The sequence below is a fragment of the Columba livia genome, chromosome 8 (genome assembly GCF_036013475.1).
Source record: "Columba livia isolate bColLiv1 breed racing homer chromosome 8, bColLiv1.pat.W.v2, whole genome shotgun sequence".
NCBI lineage: Eukaryota > Metazoa > Chordata > Aves > Columbiformes > Columbidae > Columba > Columba livia.
This window is the reverse complement of record NC_088609.1, coordinates 12,403,908-12,427,297: the sequence shown is the minus strand read 5'-3', so window position 1 is coordinate 12,427,297 and position 23,390 is coordinate 12,403,908. Positions and strand designations below refer to the sequence as shown.

At 46.1% G+C, this 23,390-nt stretch overlaps 3 protein-coding genes across 15 annotated transcripts in view; 1 reads left to right on the top strand and 2 right to left on the bottom strand.

Moving 5' to 3' along the window:
- Positions 1-29: 29 nt before the first annotated feature.
- LOC135580105 (protein Hook homolog 1-like) overlaps positions 30-23,390 on the top strand; it is a 48,894-nt gene continuing 25,533 nt past the window's right edge. The window contains exons 1-7 of one of the 4 annotated variants that reach the window (XM_065072100.1): positions 30-1,607; positions 7,394-7,556; positions 9,623-9,755; positions 10,149-10,188; positions 10,704-10,771; positions 12,681-12,843; positions 22,937-23,143. In XM_065072100.1, coding sequence (XP_064928172.1) covers positions 7,494-7,556; positions 9,623-9,755; positions 10,149-10,188; positions 10,704-10,731 — 264 coding nt within the window. In that variant the 5' untranslated portion in view covers positions 30-1,607; positions 7,394-7,493 and the 3' untranslated portion in view covers positions 10,732-10,771; positions 12,681-12,843; positions 22,937-23,143. Of the gene's footprint in view, positions 1,608-6,746; positions 6,883-7,095; positions 7,557-9,622; positions 9,756-10,148; positions 10,189-10,703; positions 10,772-12,680; positions 12,844-22,936; positions 23,144-23,390 lie in introns of those variants that run through there. The other 3 variants (XM_065072094.1, XM_065072093.1, XM_065072092.1) reach the window with 3 other exon arrangements.
- LOC102094339 (cytochrome P450 2J2) overlaps positions 2,452-23,390 on the bottom strand; it is a 40,704-nt gene continuing 19,765 nt past the window's right edge. For 2 of the 6 annotated variants that reach the window (XM_065072073.1, XM_065072075.1), the window contains exons 2-10: positions 7,678-7,981; positions 6,934-7,096; positions 6,632-6,781; positions 5,796-5,956; positions 5,308-5,484; positions 4,909-5,044; positions 4,460-4,647; positions 3,847-3,985; positions 2,452-3,097 (exon numbers count right to left, since the gene is read on the bottom strand). In XM_065072073.1, coding sequence (XP_064928145.1) covers positions 2,922-3,097; positions 3,847-3,985; positions 4,460-4,647; positions 4,909-5,044; positions 5,308-5,484; positions 5,796-5,956; positions 6,632-6,781; positions 6,934-7,096; positions 7,678-7,866 — 1,479 coding nt within the window. In that variant the 5' untranslated portion in view covers positions 7,867-7,981 and the 3' untranslated portion in view covers positions 2,452-2,921. Of the gene's footprint in view, positions 3,098-3,846; positions 3,986-4,459; positions 4,648-4,908; positions 5,045-5,307; positions 5,485-5,795; positions 5,957-6,631; positions 6,782-6,933; positions 7,097-7,677; positions 8,060-8,258; positions 8,725-23,390 lie in introns of those variants that run through there. The other 4 variants (XM_065072072.1, XM_065072071.1, XM_065072076.1 and 1 more) reach the window with 4 other exon arrangements.
- LOC102093649 (cytochrome P450 2J2) overlaps positions 13,668-23,390 on the bottom strand; it is a 29,499-nt gene continuing 19,776 nt past the window's right edge. For 2 of the 5 annotated variants that reach the window (XM_005498905.3, XM_065072077.1), the window contains exons 2-10: positions 18,545-18,848; positions 17,799-17,961; positions 17,496-17,645; positions 16,968-17,128; positions 16,375-16,551; positions 15,978-16,113; positions 15,563-15,750; positions 14,936-15,074; positions 13,668-14,237 (exon numbers count right to left, since the gene is read on the bottom strand). In XM_005498905.3, coding sequence (XP_005498962.2) covers positions 14,062-14,237; positions 14,936-15,074; positions 15,563-15,750; positions 15,978-16,113; positions 16,375-16,551; positions 16,968-17,128; positions 17,496-17,645; positions 17,799-17,961; positions 18,545-18,733 — 1,479 coding nt within the window. In that variant the 5' untranslated portion in view covers positions 18,734-18,848 and the 3' untranslated portion in view covers positions 13,668-14,061. Of the gene's footprint in view, positions 14,238-14,935; positions 15,075-15,562; positions 15,751-15,977; positions 16,114-16,374; positions 16,552-16,967; positions 17,129-17,495; positions 17,646-17,798; positions 17,962-18,544; positions 18,849-19,018; positions 19,440-23,390 lie in introns of those variants that run through there. The other 3 variants (XM_013368500.3, XM_005498907.3, XM_065072078.1) reach the window with 3 other exon arrangements.

Here is a 23,390-nt window from a genome sequence, read left to right as displayed (position 1 = left end):
GTCATGTTACATGTGTTTGGTCACAAGGTGCTGTGTTCAAATGCAGAATGCCTGTGTGGAGCCTGTGTCTGTGACCCTGTGTTGCTTTTTCCATGCGAGACAAGGAACCTGCCACACAATGTGATGTTTAGAGCTCGCTTTGTCGGACCGGGCTAGCTTTATAGCAAAGCTGCCCTGTCCATGTGCCTTACAACAATGTGATTGGTTGTAACTCGTGCTATACAATAACGTGATAGGCTGCATGTACTGTCCATGCGCTGTGCATGCATGTGTCCGGCGATTGCTCACTCATTATTACCTTCTAATGGTGCTCCGTTAGTTTTTTTTTTGTCTCTGGCTTCACCGCTCAGCCAGGGTGGCGACAACTCCATCCCCCCAGGGCAGAGGGGGCTCTGCCACTACAACCCCGTTTCCTTACGCCTTTTCTGGTAGCTTCTTCAGAGCACTGCAGCAGAAGGTTTGTATGTTTAGGCGAGGAGTGGCCCTGAGAGGTGCACAAGTCCAGCCCCAGTGCAAAGGGAGGTGAGGTCAGCTGTGCATGGGAGATGGTTTGTGTGGAGGAAATGAGATATTCAAGAAGTGCATGTGCAAAATGGTCCTGTGAAATGTGCTCTGCTCAGAGTACAGCTAACCCAGTGGAGACCTGGGAAGGAGGGGGAGGAAGCATTTGAATCTAACAGCAGCCTGGGAAAGGAAATGGGACCCTGAGCCAAGGAGTGGAAAAAAAACAAGGCAGATGACACCTGCAAACTGAAAGTGCTTTGAGAGTGATGCTGCACACAACAGAAACTGATCACTGCCCCCATGTCCCATTCCCAGTTGATTACAGGCAGGAAGCCCACTTCAGCCTTCCCCTTCTTTCTCCTTCCAAGGAAGGAGAAGAAAGAACATAAGGCTTACAACTTTTTGATTTCTGCTGTGAAGATGTGGCAGTCCTTTGCCAGGAGCAGGTCAGGAGGGCAGCTGGCAGGGGGAGAGAAGGGATGGACAGCTGTGGTTGGGGAGGTCTCCTCTTCTAGTGGGAACATGGTCAAGTCTCCTACATTATATAAATAGGTTTGTTTGGTTCCCATTGTGTTTTCTCACACCTCCACCTTACAGATCTGTGAAACAAGAGCCTGAAGTGCCAGAAAGAGCACCTTAGTTCAACCTCTTCTTTCCATCTGCTTGTGCCTGGCACACGAAATCAGAAAGGGAGGGGGGGGGGGTGGTGGTGCAGAGCTTCCCCACCAAGCCCTGTGCTGGAAGGAGCTTCATGAGAAACCATGTTAACCTGCTATAAATTTTCTTTTCTGTTGTATGGCTATGCTTGGCCGCAGGGTGTTTCTGCCCTTTAGTGGGCAGGTCTGTAGGGCCAGCCCACCATTCCCTGCTGCCTTCTCCCTAAACTCAAACAAGAAAAGACAGATTAAGACAAAACAATTTAAAACCTGCTTAGGCATTAATGCTTACATCTAAAAAATGTTTTTAATTCCTTTAGGAAATGACTTAGTTCTCAGAGACACTGGAAAACAATTTCTATCCTCAAGGAAAACAGAGGCAAAAATTACTTCAGCAAAAACTGCAAATGAGCAGGAAATGATTGCTTTCTCCTAGCTTCTCAGCAGGTGAGCAGGAGGTGAAGGTGCATGTTATCAGTGCTGTGCTATGCCGGGGGTTCCTGCCATATAGCCCCACTGCTGGGAGCTATAGATCACCATGCCCAGGGGCCTTGCCAGGGTCCAATGGTGCAATTATTACCAAGTTGATGCATTTACTGGTGTGAACCATCACTTGCTGATCCCGGGACTGTTTCACCTTGCATGTTATGGTTTAAAATGATGAAATTTGCTGCTGGTATTTTCCCAGGGACCCTTTTCTTCACCAGGCTATTGACTGCAGTGGGCTCAGCTGTGCACTCTGTGTTGCTGGAGCTCACCCCTCTGGCCCCCGGGCACACTAGCCACTCAGTGATGCCGGGCAGGTAAATGGGGAAGATTTAGCATATTCTAAGAGGCAGAACTTATTACTTTTATGGCTACAAGTACAGATGATTTATTGAGGGGTCTGTCAGAGTGGAGAGCACTGTGCTCCATGGGGGTGTCACAGTCTTGTTGCTGTGCAATGCCAGGTCCCGGCCACAGGCTTTGATGGTTTCCCTGCTAGTCTGCTTGTTCTGTAAGGGCCAGTGATTTTCATCAGTTCTGTAGGAACTGCCTTTGCTGTTACAGTGCCAACCTCTCTGCTACCAGAGAGCAATGCTGCAGGGACATGGGTTGGGTGCTGTGTGGCTGCCTCTGCCCGGGTGGGCTCGCAGCCCCCTGTCCCATTCCTGAAACATGGGGCAGGGCAGAAGGCTACAGCCAGTGCTGGAAATGGCCTGTAGTGGTCTTCACTTTGCAGAATGCTTCATGACAAAAGTGTTTTGGTAAGAATTTCTTGATGCAAAAGAAATAGATGAGTTGGAGTGACTTTTTTTTCTAATGGATTACAAGTCAAGTTTAATAAAATCACAAATGGTTGGCAATTAGTACTTCTATGAATATTATAAAGCAAAGTCTAGTAGTGCCCTTCTACAACTCACAGCCACAGCCTGAACACTGCAGTCTGTAAAGTGTTGCTCCATCTCCTGCCATTGGGAAGCGTGGCCATCCATCATGAAAGCAGGAAAGGCCCAAGCCCCTCCCTGTATTACAGTGTGCTATTGCAAGACTAAAAGTGCCATGGCAGATCCCAGGCTGATCACCTTTCCCCTGTGATACAGAGTGTGAAGTCTGCTTGTAAAAGAAATTATTTTGCAATTGTTTGGAATAAACCAACAAACTGCCCAGCCTCTCCTTGCAGCAGGGCAGTCATTGCCCTCACTCAGGGGAGCAGCTGAGGCTTGTTTTCAGCATCCATGGCAAATGCCTTTCACTGTGAGGACGATGGCCAGGACTTCCTTACCGAGGCACAGCACAGATCTTGTAGGGTTTTGGGCCCACAGCAATGCCCACTGTGTGCTGGAGGCTGAGTGTGGTGTCCGGGGGCGCCTGGAAGGTGAATTTCTGGAGCAGAGCCGTGAAGAAGAGGAAGAGCTCGGTGCGGGCCAGCAGCTCACCCGGGCAGGAGCGCTTCCCTGCGGAGACAGTCACCCATGGCTTCCTCAGCCTGCGCTGGCTGCCCGGCTGCTTTTGCTGCCACAACAGCCTCTGCCTTCCCTTAGCACCACAGCCCAGGCACGCTACCCCCTTTCAAGGATGTGTTTTTCATCCCAAACTGGGTTCCCTAAGAATTGCATTGGCGCTACAACAGGGGCTGTGCCCCCAATGCAGGACTTTTGAGGGCACGTGTGTGTAACCGTATGGACAAGCATTGAATCCTCCTCTGCTTGGATAAGCTGTGCTGACATGTATGGTCTGGACATGCCTACGCTGGGAGTTTGATCTACGCCAAAGAGAGGGGACAGAGAATGTGTGTGATGCCAGTATGGGAAAGAGGGGTGGTAAAAAGAATGTCCTCTGTGAAGCTATTGGCTGGGTCCCCTGTGATAGCAACAGTGAAGCCTCTAGTGAACTCAGCCATGTGGGAGCAGGAGCCCAGGGCAATGCTCTGCTTGGTGAAGGTGTTTCTAAGGTCTCTGGCAATTTTATGGTATGCTATTCACTCTCATCTCTCTTCTATGCAGGTGAAGAGAGACAGGAAAGAGCTCAGAGTGTGGATGTGGTGCTTTGGCGTATCCATGAGAGCATGGCTTGAGCAGCAGCTCCCAGGGTGCAGCCAACATGTGTCCTTTCCATCACTCTTTTCCCCTGTGTCCTCACTGGGTAGTGGGAAGCCCCATGCCAGTGCATAAGCACAGAAGCACCAACTTGCAGGAAATCTTACCTATAGAAAATGGTAGGAAAGATTCTCTTTTCCAGAACTGACCATCCTTCAGGAAATGTCCAGGGTTGAAAGTGTCAGGGGTTTCCCACTTGTTCTTGTCAAACATCATGGCAGTTAAATTTGGGGCCAAAGCAGTTCCCTAAGAGGAGACAAAGAAAAGTAAATTGCATGTTTTTTGTTACTGAAAGTAGGTGAGGCATCTTTATATTCATTTTTATTTTTCTGTGTTTTCTCCTTGAAGAACATCCATAGTCAAATTCTGCTGCAATCATTTGTCCAGCACTCCATGGAGTTCCTTCTTGTCTGTTCAGAGAGGCATCGCTTTTATCTGCTCTAGTCTTGGGCCCAAGTTCCTGTAAAAACTGGAAGAATGGATCTGTGCCTTAATGGTGTGTGCAGTTGGAGTTTCACCCCCATCGTTCTGCACCACTCAGTGTGCTGGATAACATTGTTTGGTTGGCAAAAATACATGTTCAATAGGAGTGAGCTGTGGCCAGGGCAGAATAGCTCTGTCTCTACTCCTGTCTGTACAGGGACAGACCTGGGCTGGAGAAACATTCCTGGGGAATGGGGAGTTTCTTGCTAAAGTCCCACTGATCAACAGTGGGGTTACCTTAGGTATGCGGAAGCCATCCACGACTGTGTCCTTCACTGTCATTCTTGGCACGCCTAAAGGCACAATGTTGCTTTTCCTCTGCACTTCGTGGATGACGGCGTTGGTGTAGGGCATGTTGCTCCTGTCGTCCAGGGCTGGCTGCCGTGCCTGCCCGATGACCGTGTCGATCTCTGCTTGCACGCGGGCTGGTGGGAAACAGTAAGGACCAGATAAAGTAAAAGAAAAATTAACAGAAAAAATCCCCACCACCACCAGAACCAAAAAAAACATCAAATTTTGAACATCACGGGGTTGTTGCTGTGGTGATTCCCCAGGTACTGACCTAGGACACCTGCCACTGTTTGCACCTCTATTGTATGAGTGCACAGATGTTAACCATTTCTCACTGAAAAGAGGGTTTGACAAAGCCGTGAGAGCTAAACCATGGGAAATTCCTAATAGTTTACCTTGAATTTCTGGATACATGGCCATATACAGCAGAGCCCAGCGGATGGTTGTTGAAGTGGTCTCAGTCCCAGCAAAGAGCAAGTCGAGCACACATGCCACAAGGTTTTCCTCCTGGAAGGTGCCATCACCGTTGTCCTTTACAAAAAAAAAAGTGTTAGTGTTGCACAAACAGCAAGGGCTGTGCTGACACCAGGCTTAGTCCACTCGAGCACCATGGTTTTTGGCAGAAACTGCTGGACCCCTGCACCTCCATCCTCTAGATGGGCACCCTGAACCTGATGTCCATCCTAAGCTCATAACTGGCCACACAGACATCTCAGATGGAGAATTTGGGCTCATTTCTCATCCCTCTGGATTTCTAAGCCCCACTGCGGAGGGGTTTGCTCTGCGGTGCTGACCTTGGCTATCTCCTGCAGGTAGCAGTCGATGAAGTCCCGGCTCTCCGAGGGGTTCCAGTCCTCCTTGTGTTTGTCGATCCTCTCTTTCACAAAATTTTTCAGCAGTCTTACCTTTCTAAAAATGGTTTGGTGGGGTCCAGGTAAGAACTTCATTATGGATGGGAAAACATTGTACAGCTTTGAAGAGAAAAGGAGATAAACAAATTATGTAATGGATGGAAAAGCCCTTCTGATATCAAAACCTAAGGAGCCTGCAGTGCCACACTGACTAAATTGCTGGAGTTGCTGGAAATAGCTGAGCTCCAGGAGAGCTAGACAAGGGATTGGTATTCCTGTCACAGAGAGACTCATGCACTACCTGGCATTACAGCAGGCAGGTTGGCAGTTAATGGGCAGGAAAGGGGATGTTGGGTGAGAGAAAGTGACATGGAAATTGCAGAGCTTGAAAACTATGGCTCTGCAAAACTGCACACTGTACATGTTCATACCTGGGTCGTGATGGCCCCATGGAGGTGAACAATTTCGTCTATCAGCTGCAGTAATTTTTGGAAGTCCTCGTCATGGTAGTCGAAACGATTCCCAAAGGTGAGGGAGCAGATGATGTTTGAAATGGCTTTATTGATTTTCAAGTGAGGGTCAAAAGGCCTTCCTGCAGAAGACAATGATCAATTTTCTTCAAGTCTTACCAGAAAAGCACAGAGAAACACAGTTGTCAGAGGTAAAGTATTCAACAAATAGGAGTGAAATGCGCCTGATGGGCACTCTTCTGTGTCACTGCATTTCCAGGACTCCTCACCACCCCAGGATCTGGCCAAGCTTGGCTGGGCAGCCCCATTGTGCAGCAAACATCCCACCCTTGGTCACACTTCAGTCAGACTGTGGAGAAGTTTGTTTACACTGGAAAGCCAGGTCTGCAGAAGAGCAGACATGAGGTGAATTCATTGGAAACATTGGTGCTTACACACACGGGATGTTCTGGAGATCTCTAAGAGAGCAGCAGGCTGAAGCTGAGCTATGAATAATGGTTTGGGGTTTACCCAGCTGCATTTACCTGTCAGTATGAAGGAAAATGACCTGTGGAATGGAACTGGGATGGTGGCAGGGTGCTAGCATCGCTTGCAAGGTGAGTTATTTCTCAGCTTGCAGTGACCTGTGATAGTATAATGGGCCATACTGGTTTCTGGCCTTCTTCTCAGCTTATAAGGGTGCTAGCATCGCTTGCAAGGTAAGGTATTTTTCAGTATGCAGTGATTCATGAGTGAAATTGTAATTGGTCATACTGGTTTCTGCCTTCATCACAACTTATGAGGGCCATGGCACTTACCCTGCTCATCCCCAAACGCATCCACGAGGTACCGGCACTCCTCCTGGATGCGCTCCTCCAGGCTCTTCTTCCCCAAGCCGAAGTTTCGGAGGGTGGACAAGGTGAATCTCCTCTGCTGCTTCCACAAGTGCCCATTGGAAGAGATCAGTCCTGCCAGAAACACGACACTGTGAGCCAAGGCAGATCCCTCCACCCAGGAGAAAAAGCTCCAGGGCTCTATTTTATCTCCAAATGTGTTGGACCTCCAAAAGGTAAATTATTTGATTTTACAGCTGAGATCTGTGTCCTAAGGGAGAACTCACCCCTGTTGCTGAAGATATCCCCATCAAGAGGCATTTTTGGGCGATCCAGGAAGTTTTCTCCTTGGTTTACAAGAACTTCCTTAACCAGATGCAGCCCATTAACGATCACAAATGATGAGGTGCCCATCTCAACACTGAAGATGTTCCCATATTTTTCAGTAAGCTGGGAAGGAAGGAAATAAATAGGAGGGCTTGGATTTGCAATCATTGTGTCTGTTAGGATGGGGATGGCCTGGCTGCAGACGCAAGTGACAATAAGGGAAGCTGAGAGCAGGAGGGGAGGCAGAGTGTTTGCGCAAGTGTCTGGTTTTCTGCATATGATTTTTTTTCTCTTTATTCAAATAATTGCTCAGGAATTGTTGTTTCTTGGCCATAAATCATGCAAAACTCTCCCGGTTCTGTTTTTCAGTCCTCTGTTTTTCCATCTTTTGTGTCTCTCTCTTCACAAATATACTTCCAGTCATCGATCAGACCTAAGGGGCACCTACAGCTGTGACAGCATCCGTCGTGTCAGGCCGTGCCCTTTGCCAAGGGATTGCTCCGCAATTGTCCCCTTCTACATGCCTGGGCAAACTTCATCCATGTTGCTGCCGACTGAGGGCAAACGTCCTGCCCATCCTGGGGTGAGCTCCTGCGAGTCCTCCTGGGCCATGGGGTTTGGGTTAACCCCCTCCCCACATTGTAAAGGTGGCAGAGACACAACCCCCTCCTTCCCCTTGCCCATAGTGCACACCACCCCCTTACCTTCTGAAACGTCACCATGGGATTGTTGAAGTTCATCAGGTACATGTGCCCCAGGATGGGGAGATAGAAGGGTTGTGGAGGGAAGTCCTTGGGCTTTCTGTGCTTCATGTAGTCAGCAACGAGCAGGAAAACAACAAGGAAGACGAGGAACACCTGGATGGAGATGCTGTCCCAGAGGAAACGCAGCATGGCTGGATGGTGGGGCTCTGCAGGGAGGTGTCCTGCGGCAGGTCAGGGCAGGTCGAGATCATGGGGCACCACAGAACCCCAGGGGCAGGGGCAGATGGGCAACGTGCTGGCACAGCTGTGGGCACAGACACAAGACAGTATGGAGTGGCTTTTGCTGACCTGGTCTGGAATCTGCGTCCAGAATCCTGTTTTGCTAGGTTGGAGTAAGAACAGTTTCATTAAACCTCTTCCAGATAAAACTCAAGCCTTTCCTCTGATCTCTTTAAAAAAAACACACGACTAGAAATCTTATACTCTTGTTTCCACCTCCCACCACTGTTTTAGAAAGCCCCAGGGAATCACGTCCTTGCGTAAAGGACAGAAAGGAGCTTTTTGGGGCAGGGATTAAAAACCTTCTGGCAGCCTCGCTGTGCCATTCCCGTGAGCCCACGGCTCTCCACAAGCCCCGCTCTCTCCTCCCTCTGTTTCTCTCACCGCCCGTGTCCCAGCGTTGCCTTCTCTGTGCGGGGGAGGCTCCAGCTGCTCCAAGCGCCTCTCACTTTCCTTGTTTGAAAAAGCGTTCGCTGGGACAAATAGTCATTGAACAAGTCGAAGGTCAGCAGAGACATCAGAAAGAATGTTGCGCAAACCTTTCAGAACCCATCTGACTCAAGACTTTCAGTTTTGGTGCATCCGGTTTGTGTAGGGAGGAAGTAAACAGCCATCCAGGGTCTGCAGCCGTTTCCAAGCACCGTCATTTCCTGGTCTGTGCAGACAAGTGCACACAGAGCAACCTGCCCCTGCCTTTTCTACACCACACAGCACATTCAGCAGCCCTGGTCTAGGTTTTTTCCTCCTGGACGTAGCAATGATTATTCTTTGCTGTTTCTCATGCAGGCTGAGTACAGTAGCCACTAAAGGATGATGAATTTTGCATTAAAAAAAAAAAAATGAAGCAGAATTTTGCCATTTGCTGACAATTGCCCTTCCATGTTGGCAAGACTGAGGCTCTCTGGCCAGCCCAGAAGTGGAACTTCTTAGGCTTATGAGGAGCCTCTTGAAGGCTTGGGGAGCAACTGAATTTGGAAGCATTTTAATTCTTTTTTTTAATTAAGTTGGGAGTGTTAATTAGTTCTATCATATTTGAGGACTTGCCCAAGAACTCTTAACTTAGTACTTTTACTTGTGTAATCAGTCAGGTAACTAAACCACCGGTTAATTGACTTTCGACCTCCAGTGTTTTGCCAGACCGATGTATGGTACTCTTCCTAAAGTGCATAACTTCATTTCTGTGAATAATCTATAGGTCTTTTGCATATACTTTTTAAAATACTGTCTACTTTGATTAAACGTAGGTGTATTCAGAGGAACATCTGTGGTTCCAAGTATGGGAAAGGTCTTTGGCTGCAGTGGATTGAGCGCCCCTTCCCCAAACACACATTCACACTGAGGGCTGGAGACAGACATTGGGCAATGCATTTGCTGGCTCAAGAGAGGTTCATGTTCCATATTTGAAGTCCTCCAACAGATGAGTTAAGGACATCTGAGCTGTCTAGGCATCTTCAGATTTCCCAGTTTGATAGAGCTATACATCTATTCTCCCATATGCCAATATTTAAAAATGTTTCCCTTCCACAAGTTTTAAACTATCAGACTTTAATAATAGACTGTTTTCTCTAAATGAGTCCATATTTCTTACATGATACCGTATTTTCATGTTGTACAAAAGAAGGAGCCCACTTTTTATCTATTTTTTTTTTTTTTAATTTCTTTACAGTTCTTGGGTCAGCAGATTTCAGAAGAGCTTATTCCAGACTTAAACCGGATATCGGAGAACTCAGATCCCACTGAACTGGGCAGGCTTCTGCAGCTTATTTTAGGTTGTGCAGTCAACTGTGAAAGGAAGCAAGGTACACACTACCTTAATCTGTTCAGCAGCCAGCAGACTGCCTCAGGGGAGTGTTAAGGTGGAAGAGATGTAGAAATTGCCTTTCTTATGCATCAAGAAGTCTCTGTTGTTGATGTGTTGCATGCCTGTTCTGAAATTGGAGTTCACTGAAAATCAGAAAATCTGTGGGAAATTTCTTGTGAAGAAAATTCCAACTTTGCTCAGGATGGGTTTGAAAAAGAGTCTGAAGCATGTGTGGATTATTCACACTTGTTCAAGTATGTGACAAGACCTAAAACTCACTATTCAAATGCAAATAAAATGTATTATATTATAAAATTGTAGTAGAAAGTGCCTTTTGTTTATCTGCCAAAGCTCAAGACTGAACTAATTGAGTTTTCTCTCCCCTTACCAGAGCTGATGCTCAATGCTCTGCTGGCTGAGGAATCCTCAGAGTGAGTCTGTTAGTGCAATTCCTGGGTTGTCTGAAATGTGCATCAAAGCGTGTTTGGAAAGCCAGCTGGCAGGCTGCACTGAGAATAAAGATGCAATTACTTCTATCCATTCACTTTGATTTATTAACTCAATTGCAAGCTTGTTGGCTCTCTGAAAAGCTTTTATATATATATATATATATATATATAAATATATATATATATACACACGTATATAGATGTATGTAAGAAAAGGGAAATACGTGAATACAGATCTCTGGAAATTTCATTGTTCTTTTAGGCTTAACATAAATTTTTTCCCCTAAGAGAATATAATCTCTTAAGATTCTCTACCGTATTACTGGATAATAATAATGTTGTTGTTTAATGATTGTGCTCTGTATAAGGAGCGCTACCTGTTCCGAGGGAGCTTTGTAGGAGCAGTTTCTTCGGGATCTTTGTGCAAATGGTATGTCATGTTACTCAAGCCATTAAGATGAACATGGCCAGGAGTCACTACAAATTCTTTTTCACAGAACACATAGAGAAGATCATGACCCTTGAAGAGTCTGTTCAACATGTTGTCATGACTGCTCTTTAAGAGGTGAGTAATAGTTCACAGCCAAATGCTGTCAGTTGAGAAGACAAATACCCATTTGTTTGTCTTGGTGAATTCGTTCATCTGAGCAAAGCTAGGGAGTATTTTAAGTGATTGCCTAAATTATCTAGGAGGATCAGGACCAAGAGGCCCAGAACTCCAAGCAAGGGTTTTTGATTTTAGTCTCACATACCCGAACATGTAACTAGTGGACGCAATAAATGCTTAAGGTTTCCTGTTTCACACAAGAAATGCATCTAGTTGCAAACCACTGATGGTACAGGAGTGAGGTTAGGAAGTTTCTGTTCCAGTGCTGTAGTCTTGGACCCACAGTTAAGCTGATCAGAACTGTTTGTGAGACTACACTGTTCTGACAGACCATCCCAGCATCTGATTTACAAACTCCCAGCTGCATCTCTTCTATTCTTGCCACGCTGTGCTCCCCCTGCTATTGCAGTTTGTTCTGAGCTCACAGCTTGACCGTCACGCATGTCTCTGAGCTTCAGGACCGTGTAGCAGAGTGTGGAGGGAGGCAACACTAAACACTGATTGTGTTGAAGAAAATGTGATATGTAATTGCACCCTCATCAAGTTAACAGTGGTGTTGTTAGTGGACTTTAAAACTTGGATTCAAATTGACTACATAATCTTTAAAGCTAAAAATACCCTGTTGGGAGAAATGAATCTATAAGCCTCTTGTTCATTGTATTCTGACTAATCAAACCTTCTTTCTGAAGAGGGGCTAAAAATAAAGCTGTAAATCCTGAGTAAGAAGTAAAGCCTTTAATTGTTAACAAACATACTGTGTATATCTTTGTACTGGAGATCAGTGAGAGCTGTGTTGGTGTTTCTATTGTTTTCTTAATGGAAAATAACATGACACAAAGAATCCATTAAATTAATTCAGTGAAGTGCTGTCCTCTGGTTCACTCTGTTTTGACTTGACTGGGGAGGCAGCAATAACTTCAACAGATCACAGGTTCATCCAACAAGATGTTACTATTAACTCTGGGGAAGGAAAAAGAAGGCATTCTAGATTTCTTAATATATTTTATCAACCAGGAGGTGGGGTTTTTAAATTATTATTATATACAACTGGTGCTCAGTAGACGGTGAATTTACAGATATTTAACCTGTAGGATTCAGGAAAACATAACCCAAAAAGCAGACTGTCCCTGTTTAAATGCCAGTTAACTAACACATGCTACATGCTCTGTTGTTTGACAGGATGTTAAAATACAACAGCTTTCACCAGAAAACCTTTAAAGGTTCTATCCTCTTAATCCTTTCCCATTCTATGGCTGTTAATGACACTTATGGTTTCAATGAAGTGTTATATTCTCATTTGCTTAAGCTGTGAACACTTTCAATACCAAACTTGCTTGGTCCTTGCAAAAAGATGCATGGTCTGTATGAAGCTGTTGAGGTTTTTTCTTTTGCCTGTGTGCTAACCGGCTTATGCCGGTTAGTGCCTGAAGCTGCTTCTTGCGCGACCATTCAGTGCTGGGCGCACGGCAGTGCTGTGTTAGTGTGCTGCCCAGCACCATCCTGCTGCTGATTGTGAAGTACCAGCAAGATGGAGAGCACCTTCGCACCGATCCCTACAGTTTTCTGTATGGTGTCCACGGTGTTCTTTCAAATGCAAGTGCCAGTTTCTTTCCATATCACGTTGTCTGCTTTTACTGTGGTTTCTCTTCCAAAAATTTGTCTGTTTATAGAGGGACATTGCCCATTTCATAGTGGTCATACACTAAAGCATATGTATGCTTAAGTATACTTACGGAAATCACATTCTAAAATTTCTGGACACTCAAACTTTTTCATAAACTAATTTGGTGATGTAACTTGCTGTCTTGTTTCAGTTCTTCCCAGCTGGACAGGTCTGACAATGTTGATGCTGTTTTATCTGCACCAGGTGGCTGCCCTCCAGGATGAAAGAAACAGCTTGGTGTCAGAAATTGAGATTATGAAGGACAGGCCAGAGCAATTAGATGACTCTCTTGATGATCCAGATGCTGCAGTGACGAGGTATTTTCAGGTACAGCTGCAGCTGGAACAACTGCAGGAAGAAATCTGAGGTATGAAATGATTTCTCTCAGAAATCCCTCATTTGTCATGTCAAATCCATCCTGAGAATTGATGGGGGCTGTGCTGTGCCAGGGGTTCATGCAGCCAGCTTCGGTCCCGCTGCCAGGAGCTGCAGCTCCCCATGCTCAGGGACCTTGCCGGGGTCCCACGGTGCAACTGTTACTGAGTGGATGCATTTACTGGTGTGAACCACCGTTTGTGAATCCTGGGACTGTTTCACCTTGCATGTGACGGTTTAAAATGATCAAAATTTGCTGCTGGTATTTTCCCAGGGACCCTTTTCTTCACCAGGCTGTTGAGTGCAGCAGACCCAGCCGTGCACTGTGTGTTGCTGGAGCTCACCCCTCTGCCCCCTGGGCACACCTAGCCAGGGCAGGTAAACAGGAATGATTAAGCAGATTCTAAGAGGCAGGACCTATGACTTCTCTAGCTGCAAGTACAGATGATTTATTGAGAGGTCCATCAGAGTACAGAGCACGGTGCTCCATGGGGGTGTCACAGTGTTGTTGCTGTGCCACGCCAGGACCCGGCCACAGGCTTTGATGGTTTCCCTGCTAGTTTGCTTGTCCTGTCAGGATCAGTGATGTTCATCAGTTCTGTAGGAACTGCCTTTGCTGTTACAGTGCCAACCTCTCTGCTACCGGAAAGCAATGCCGCAGGGACAGGGGTCGGGTGCTGTGTGGCTGCCTCTGCCCTGGTGGGCTCGCAGCCCCTGTCCCATTCCTGAAACACGGGGCAGGGCTGAAGGCTACAGCCAGTGCTGGAAATGGCCTGTAGTGGTCTTCACTTTGAAGAATGCTTCATGACAAAAACATTTTGATAAAAATTTATTGAGGCACTTGAAACAGACATGTTGGAGTGACTTCTTCTTACGGGATTACTAGTCAAGGATAACAAAATCAAAAAACATTAGTAATTAGTACTTAAAGTAGGAAAGGCACAAGCCCCTCCTTCATTTACAGTGCCATATCACAAGCCTAAAATGCCCTGGCAGATCCCAGACTGATCACCTTTCCCATGTGATACAGAGTGCAAAGTCTGATTGTAAAAGAAATCATTTTGCAATTGCTTGAAAAGAAACCAACAAATCCTCCAACCTCTCCTTGGAGGCGAGAGGTTGTTACCACCACCCAGGGGAGCAGCTGAGGGCTCATTTTCAGCATCCCTAACAAAGGATTTTCCCTGTGAGGACAGTGGCCAAGGCTTCCCTACCGAGGCACAGCACAGATCTTGTAGGGTTTTGGGCTCAGCGTGATGCTCATCTTGAACTGGAGGCTGAGTGTGGTGTCCGGTGGTGCCTGGAAGGTGAATTTCTGGAGCAGAGCCGTGAAGAAGAGGAAGAGCTCGGTGCGGGCCAGCAGCTCACCCGGGCAGGAGCGCTTCCCTGCGGAGACAGTCACCCATGGCTTCCTCAACCTGCGCTGGCTGCCCGGCTGCTTTTGCTGCCACAACAGCCTCTGCCTTCCCTTAGCACCACAGCCCAGGCACGCTACCCCCTTTCAAGGATATGTTTTTCATCCCAAACTGGGTTCCCTAAGAATTGCATTGGCGCTACAACAGGGGCTGTGCCCCCAATGCAGGACTTTTGAGGGCACGTGTGTGTAACCGTAGGGACAAGCATTGAATCCTCCCCTGCTTGGATAAGCTGTGCTGACATGTATGGTCTGGACGTGCCTATGCTGGGAGTTTGATCTACACCAAAGAGAGGGGAAAGAGAATGTGTGTGATGCCAGTATGGGAAAGAGGGGTGGTAAAAAGAATGCCCTCGGGGAAGCTGTTGGCTTGGTCCCATGTGATGGCAACAGTGAAGCCTTGTGGGGGCTGTAGCCCAGGGCAATACTCTGCTTGGTGAAGGTGTTTCTAGGGTCTCTGGCACTTTTATGGTCTGTTATTAACCCCTATCTCTCCTCTCTGCAGTGTAGTGCTTTGGGGTGGCTGTGTGAGCACTGCTTGAGCAGCACCTCCCAGGGTGCATCCAACATCTCCACTTTCCATCACTAATTTCCTCTGTGTCCTCACTGTGCAGTGGGAAGCCCCATGCCAGTGCATAAGCACAGAAACACAACTTGCAGGAAATCTTACCTATAGAAAATGGTAGGAAAGATTCTCTTTTCCAGAACTGACCATCCTTCAGGAAATGTCCAGGGTTGAAAGTGTCAGGGGTTTCCCACTCGTTTTTGTCAAACATCACAGAGGTTAAATTTGCAACCAATCCAGTGCCCTAAGAGGATAAAAGGAAATGTGAATTGCACTTTCTCTGTCACTGAGATCAGGTGAGGCATTTAATTTTCAAGTCTAATCTCCGTAAAAAATATCCATATTCTGCTGCAATCATTTGTCCAACACCCTTGCATGGGCAGATTTCATACTTCTTGTATGTTTGGACGCGTGATGTTTACAAACACATATTTTTCCCTCATCAGCATCACTTTTATCTGCTCTAGTCTTGGGCCCAAGTTCCTGTAAGAGCTGTGAGATGGGATCTGTGCCTCAACGGTGTGTGCACTGGGGGTGTCATCCCACATGGCTCTGCACCACTCAGTGTGCTGGAGAACATTGTTTGGTTGGCAAAAATACATGTTCAATAGGAGTGAGCTGTGGCCAGGGCAGACTCACTCTGTCTCTACCCGTCTGCACAGGATGGACGTGGCCTGGTGAGACGTGCCTGTGGAATGGGGGGTCTCACTGATCAACAGTCAAAGGAGTTACCTTAGGTATGCGGAAGCCATCCACAACCGTGTCCTTCATTGTCAGTCTTGGCAAGATGAAAGGGGCAATGTTGCCTTTCCTCTGCACTTCATGGATGACGGCGTTGGTGTAGGGCATGTTGCTCCTGTCATCCAGGGCTGGCTGCCGCGCCTGCCTGATGACCGTGTCGATCTCTGCTTGCACGCGGGCTGGTGGGAAAGAGCAGGGATCAGACAAGATACAAGGGAAAAAAACAACCAAAAAATCCTGTACTACAATGTGGGTTTGTTGCAGTGTGGATCCCCCAAGAACTGACCTGAGATACTTCTTTATGAGAGTGCAGTGAGAATAACAATTTCTTGCTCAAAAAGAAACTGTCTCACTAATTTGTGAAAGCTAAAAGTAAGGAAAAGTGCTGACCTTTTTATAGTAGTACCTTGAATTTCTGGATACATGGCCATAAACAGCAGAGCCCAGCGGATGGTTGTTGAAGTGGTCTCAGTCCCAGCTAAGAACAAGTCGAGTGCACATGCCACAAGGTTTTCCTCCTGGAAGGTGCCATCACCGTTGTCCTTCACAAAAAGATATATTAGTGATTCACGAACAGTCAGGACTGCCCTGACACCAGGCTTAGTCCAAGTCAACCCCAAGGATTTTGGCAGAAACTGCTGGCCCCGTGCACCTCCATCCTCTAGATGGGTTCCCTGAACCTGATGTCCATCTTAAGCTCACAACTGGCCACAGAGGCAGTTCAGATGGAGAATTTGGGCTCATTTCTCATCCCTCTGGATTTCTAAGCCCCACTGTGGAGGGGTTTGCTCCGCGGTGCTGACCTTGGCTATCTCCTGCAGGTAGCAGTCGATGAAGTCCCGGCTCTCCGAGGGGTTCCAGTCCTCCTTGTGTTTGTCGATCCTCTCTTTCACAAAATTTCTCATCAACCTCCAGTTTTTAAAAAAGGTTTGATGTGATCCAGGGAAGAACTTCATTATAGATGGGAAGGAGTTGTACAGCTTTGGAGAGAAGAGGTGAAATTCAAATTGAATAAAGGACGGAAAAGACTCTTCACTTGTTATAAGCTGAGAAGCCTGCAGTGCCAAACTGACTAAATTGTTGGAGTTGATGGGAAAAGCTGAGCTCCAGGAGAGCTGGACAAGGGGTTGGTATTCCTGTCACAGAGAGACTCATGCACTGCCTGGCATTACAGCAGGCAGGTTGGCAGTTAATGGGCAGGAAAGGGGATGTTGGGTGAGAGAGATGACAAGAGCATTGCAGAGCTGGAAGAAAAGGGCAGAAATAAATTATGGGAATAGCGAATGACAACCAAGTTTAGTGATTAATAAGCTACAGGATTTGGGGCTGACTCCACAGGACAAACTATAGCACTGCAAAAGTCCACTATGTCCATGTTGGTGGCAGGAGGCTGTACCTGGCTCATGACACTCCCGCTTTTGGTAATGCTCTCATCTATCAGCCGCAGCAATTTTTGGAAGTCCTCATCATGGTATTCAAAGCGATTGCCAAAGGTGACGGAGCAGATGATGTTTGAAACGGCGTTATTGATTTTAAAGTGAGGGTCGAAAGAATTCCCTGCAGAAGACAAAGAGAATGATCAATTTTCTTCGAGTCTTACCAGAAAAGAACAAGAAAACACAGTTTTCAGAGGTAAACTATTCAACAAATAGGAGTGAAATGAGTGGTCTCTGATGGGCACTCTCCTGTGTTCCCAGAATGCCTCACCACCCCAGGATCTGGCCAAGACTGCAGGTTAGCTATGGGCATTCACCAGTCAGTCTGAAGGAAAATCACCTGTAAAAGGGAGCTGGGGTGCTGGCAGGGTGCTAGCATCTTCTCCAAGGTGAGGCATTTCTCAACATGCAGTGACTCATGAGTGAAACTGTAATGGGTCATACTGGTTTCTTCCTTCATCACAACTTATGAGGGCCATGGCACTTACCCTGCTCATCCCCAAACGCATCCACGAGGTACCGGCACTCCTCCCGGATGAGCTCCTCCAGGCTCCTCTTCCCCAAGCCGAAGTTTCGGAGGGTGGACAACGTGAATCTCCTCTGCTGCTTCCACAAGTGCCCATTGGAAGACAGCAGTCCTGCCAGTAACACGGCAATGTGACACAAGGCAGATCCCTTCACCGAGGGGGAAAAAGCTCCAGGGCTCCGCCTGACGTGTACCTGTGTCGAACCTCTGCTGGGTCATTGATTTGACCTTACAGCTGAGATCTGTGTCCTAAGAGATAACTCACCTCTGTTGCTGAAGACCTCCTTGTAAAGGGCCATTTCAGGGCGATCCAGGAAGTTTTCTCCTTGGTTTACAAGAACTTCCTTAACCATCCGCAGCCCATTAACAAACACAAACGATGCCGTGCCCATCTCCAAGCCGAAGATGTCCCCATATTTTTCATTAAGCTGAGAGGGGGATCAAATAAATTTGAGTTACATTTGCCATTAGTGTATCTGTCAGGATAGGGTTGGCCTGGCATATGACATAAGAGAAAATAAGGGAAGCTGAGAATAGGAGGCGAGACAGGGTGTTTCTAAAAATGTCTGCTTGTCTGTGTATGGTCTGTTTTCTTTCCCCTTTTCCCAAATCACAGATGAGGAGGGAGTTTACTGGCCATAAATCAAGCAAAGCTCTGCCAGTTTGATCATCCAGTCCTGTGTTTTTCCAGCTTTTGTTTCTCTCCCTTCCCAAATACCCTCCCAGCGCCCAGTGAGACCTAGGGGACACCTACAGCTGTGACAGCACCCATGGTGTCAGGCCTTGCCCTTTGCCCAAAGGCTTGCTTCACAGTTGTCCCCTTCTTCATGCCGGGGCAAACTTCATCCGCATTGCTGCCAATTGAGGGCAAATGTCCTACCCGCCCTGGGGTGACCTCCTGAGAGCCCTCCTGGGCCATGAGGTTCAGGTTAACCCCCTCCCCACACTGCAAAGGTGGCACAGACACAGCCCCGTCCCTCCCCTTCCCTACAGTACCGACCACCCCCTTACCTTCTGTACTGTCATCAAGGGATTGCTGAAGTTCATCAGGTACATGTGCCCCACGATGGGGAGAGAGAAGGGTTGTGGAGGGAAGTCCTTGGGCTTTCTGTGCTTCATGTAGTTGGCAACAAGCAGGAAAACAACAAGGAAGATGAGGAGCACCTGGATGGAGATGCTGTCCCAGAGGAAACGCAGCATGGCTGGATGGTGGGGCTCTGCAGGGACGTGTCCTGGGGCAGGTCAGGGCAGGCTGAGCTCAAGGGGCACCACAGAACCCCAGGGTCAGTGGCAGATGGGCAACGTGCTGGCACAGCTGTGGGTACAGACACAAGACAGCATGGTTAAGATTCCTACTTTCCCAGGTTTCAGTCAGGGCAGTTTGATTAAGCCCCTTCCAGATAAAACTTAGCATTTGCTCTGATGGCATTCAAAAAAAAGCAAACACAAACCAAAACAACCCATGCTCTTCTTTTCCCCTCCCACCTCCTACTGCTGCTTTATGAAAGCCCACTGATCCTCATCCTTGCGTAAAGGACAGAAAGGAGCTTTGTGGTGCCGGGATTACTTCCTTTCAGCAGCCTCACTGTGCTGTTCCCACGAGCCCGGGGCTCGTCACAAGCCCCGCTCTCTCCTCCCTGTGGTTCTCTCACCACCCGTGTCCCAGCGTTGCCTTCTCTGTGTCTGGGAGGCTCCAGCTGTTCTCAGCTCCTCGTGATGTCCCCGTTTATAGAAGTTCGTTTTCTAGCACAAATATCCCCAGACCAAGCCCCAAGTCAGGGAAGAGAGCTGAGATAAGGTTGTGCAAACTCTCACAACCCATCTGACTCAAGACTTTCAGTTTCAGTGCATCCGGTTTGTGTAGGGAGGAAGTAAACAGCCATCCAGGGTCTGCAGCCGTTTCCAAGCACCGTCATTTCCTGGTCTGTGCAGACAAGTGCACGCAGAGCAACCTGCCTCTGCCTTTTCTACACCACACAACACATTCAGCAGCCCTGGTCTAGGTTTTTTCCTCCTGGATGTAGCAATGATTATTCTTTGCTGTTTCTCATGCAGGCTGAGTACAGTAGCCACTAAAGGGTGATGAATTTTGCATTAAAAAAAAAAAATGAAGCAGAATTTTGCCATTTGCTGACAATTGCCCTTCCATGTTGGCAAGACTGAGGCTCTCTGGCCAGCCCAGAAGTGGAACTTCTTAGGCTTATGAGGAGCCTCTTGAAGGCTTGGGGAGCAACTGAATTTGGAAGCATTTTAATTCTTTTTTTTAATTAAGTTGGGAGTGTTAATTAGTTCTATCATATTTGAGGACTTGCCCAAGAACTCTTAACTTAGTACTTTTACTTGTGTAATCAGTCAGGTAACTAAACCACCGGTTAATTGACTTTCGACCTCCAGTGTTTTGCCAGACCGATGTATGGTACTCTTCCTAAAGTGCATAACTTCATTTCTGTAAATAATCTATAGGTCTTTTGCATATACTTTTTAAAATACTGTCTACTTTAAATTAAATGTAGGTGTATTCAGAGAAAAATCTGGGGTTCCAAGTATGTAATAATTCATAGCCCAATGCTGTCAGTTGGGAAGACAAATATTCATTTCTTGACATTTTTTAATCCTTTCATCCAAGCAAAGGACTGGAGAAGGTCTAGAAATAATACTGTAATTCCTGAGTAAGAAGAAAGGCTCTTTAATTGGTGACAAACTTACTGTGTACATCTTTGTACTGGAGATCGGTGAGAGCTGTGTTAATGTTCCCATGGTGTGCTTAATGGCAATTAACATGACAGAATGAAGTGTGATATTTATTCAGTGAAGTCCTGTCCTCTGGCTCACTGTGTTTTAACTTGACTAGGGGGTAGCAATAATTACAAGAGATCACAAGTTCATCCAGTAAGATGTACTGCTAACTTGGTTCATTTGCGGAAGGGAAAAAAAAGAAGTAATCTTATTTTAGATTTGGTTTAATATTTTATGAACCTTGAGGTGTATTAAGTTTTGATGCATTTAAGGGATGCAAGACCATGGTGGTAAATACAATTGGTACTCTGTAGACAATGAATTTACAAATATTTATACTCTAATTTAACCTCCTTTTTCTGTGGCTTCTTGTATCTCATGAGCAAGGAAATAATGGCTCCTTCTACAAGTGAAAACAGAGACAAATGAGAAAGACAACACCTACTGAAGTGGTAGATTACTTTGTGCTTTGTTTCTTACATCTGTTTGCCTGATAGACTTGTAAATGATGACCACAAACTGCTTCTTAATATTGCATTCTCTAGGTTAGGTTGCAGAATAAGTTTAATCAAGTCCAGTTATACCTTTGTTACAGATCCACTGCCCACCTCATCGTAATGAATCTTAGTTTTTTAAGGTGGCTATTAAATCATGATGATTTGTATCAACTGTTAGATAATGTCTGAAACAATGGAAAAAAACCACCCTAATAACTTCCTCCTTTGGGAAGAATTACCCCAAGGGGACAACAGTTCACAATGACTAGAGGAAAACCTGAAGAACTTTGCAGAATCAGAAGGGTTGCAAATATTCAGTATATGGGAAACTCATTTGGATCATAAAGGATATATAATTGTGAAGTGGGAGGCTGTGAAGTTGAATTTGTAGTAGATACAGGGGCTACCCTATCCCTTTTAGATTTTACCCTGAAAATTCCAGGACTGAAGATAGAGTAGTAATACATGGGGTAGCGGGATGGGGAGACAGAATTCTGAGTAAGCTGTTGTTGGTAATAATTTGGAATAAGAGTGTTTGGGGCAGGTTCATATTGGCAGAGGACTCCCCAGTGTGCTTATTAGGAAGGGATCTTTTACAGACCCTGGATGTGGAGTTGAGATTGTCACCCAAGGGGATAGATCTCATAATCATGGGAATGCGTGTGATCACGGGAAATTTGAAAGATGAGTTTAAAATATCAGAAGCATTAAAATCAGTACCTACAAAACTGTGGAGTAAAACTAGCACTGATGCAGGGTTGCTGGTTTCAGCTAAACCCATAAACATAAAAACAAAGGGAGGAACCTTGCCAGCTTTGAAACTGTATTCTATCCGTCAAGAGGCAGAGAAAATAATTTAGAAGCAGATAAACTGATAGTTGGCCCAAGGGATTTTGAAAGTATGTCTGTCGCTCTATAATACTCCCTGTGAGAAAAAACAAACTATATAAAGCTGGGCATCTGGAATATCGGTTTGTGCAAGATTTACAGGAAATTAAACAGCATGTAGAAACACCACACACAGTGGGACCTAATCTCCATGTCATATTCTTTCAAGTACTGCATTGGGCAAAGTATTCTACTGTGATCTAACTGCTGCTTTTTTAGTATTCTGTTAGAGGGCAGCCAACTTCTATTTGCTTTTCCATGCAAGGGGCAACAACTGACCTGGACATGACTCCCACAGGATCCCCTAAGATTTTTTTGCAAATACTGAAAAATGATTTAAAAGATGTAGAATTACAAGAAGAATCTGTTCTTGTACAATATGTAGATGATTTGCTGCTAGTAAGTAAGGATGAAACTGCTTGTATGATAGACATTGTACATCTTTGTACTGCTCTTGCAGAAAAAGGACATCATGCATCTCCATCCAAACTCTAGCTGTGTCAGAAAGAGGTCAGACACCTAAGCTTTAAGGAAAGGGCAATGGGTGATAAATCCAGAGAGAGTAGAAGCTATAATTAAGCTCCCATGGGCAATCACAAAGAAACAGTTACGAGGCTTCCTCAGAGCTGTAGGATTTTATCAACAATGGATTCCTGGATCAGAAGAATTAACAAAACCCCTGACAGAGGCAACAAGAAGGAGAACCTATAAGGTGGGTCCTGGAGAGAGAGAAAGCCTTTAGAGCAATAAAACATCCTCTGGCTTCTGCTCCCACTCTTAGGATCCCAGATTATACAAACCCCTTCAACTTCTATGTGCATGTACACAAAGGGACAGACAGTGTGGTAGTAATACCAAAATTAAGACCTCACCAGAGACCGGGCACATGATATTCTGCTCAATTAGATCCAGTTGCAGCAGGATCGCCAACCTGTATCAAATCGGTAGCAGCAGCAGCTACAATATTAGAAAGAAGTCATCCCCTCACTTTAGGATACCTGATAACAGTTTCATGTCGGGCATGAAGTGGAAACACTGCTGAAACAGTATGCGACCCAAGCGTTATCTCCACAATGGGCACACCAGTATGAACTAATCCTTCCAATGGCAGACAATGTAATTTTGAAAAGGTGCGATACTATGAATCCAGCAACCTTAATGCCCTTACCTGATGATGGAGAAGAGCACCAGCAATGTGAGCAGGTGATACTCGTTTCAAGTAAATCATTAACAGATTTAACTGAGATCCCTTTACATAACCCAGATCTACTTTTATTTGTAGATGGTTCATCCTACTACCATCATGGATGATGATGGACTGCATACGCATTAGTCAGCCAAGGACCAGTAACAGAGGCTGATCCTCTCCCATCAAGGATGAGTGCACAAGGTGCAGACCTGGTGGCCCTGGCATATGCAGCACATCTGGGAAAACAAGTCAACATCTATGCGGACTCTCAGTATGCCTTCAGAGTATGCCATGCAACAGGTATGTTGTGGAAAGAATGAAGATTCTTCCTATCCTCATGAAGGAAAGTATCAAATTGAGAAGAAACAGGCCATAAGTCCAACTTCCCAAACTGTTGTGTTTCATCATCTGGCCAATACAAAGGACACCATGGAAATCAGTGAAGGGAATGCATTAGCTAATGCAGCTACAAAGGCAGCAGCCCAGTGACCCCTGAAAGAATGTACAGTTGCCATTAAAACGATAAAACAGAGCAATTGGCCAGATT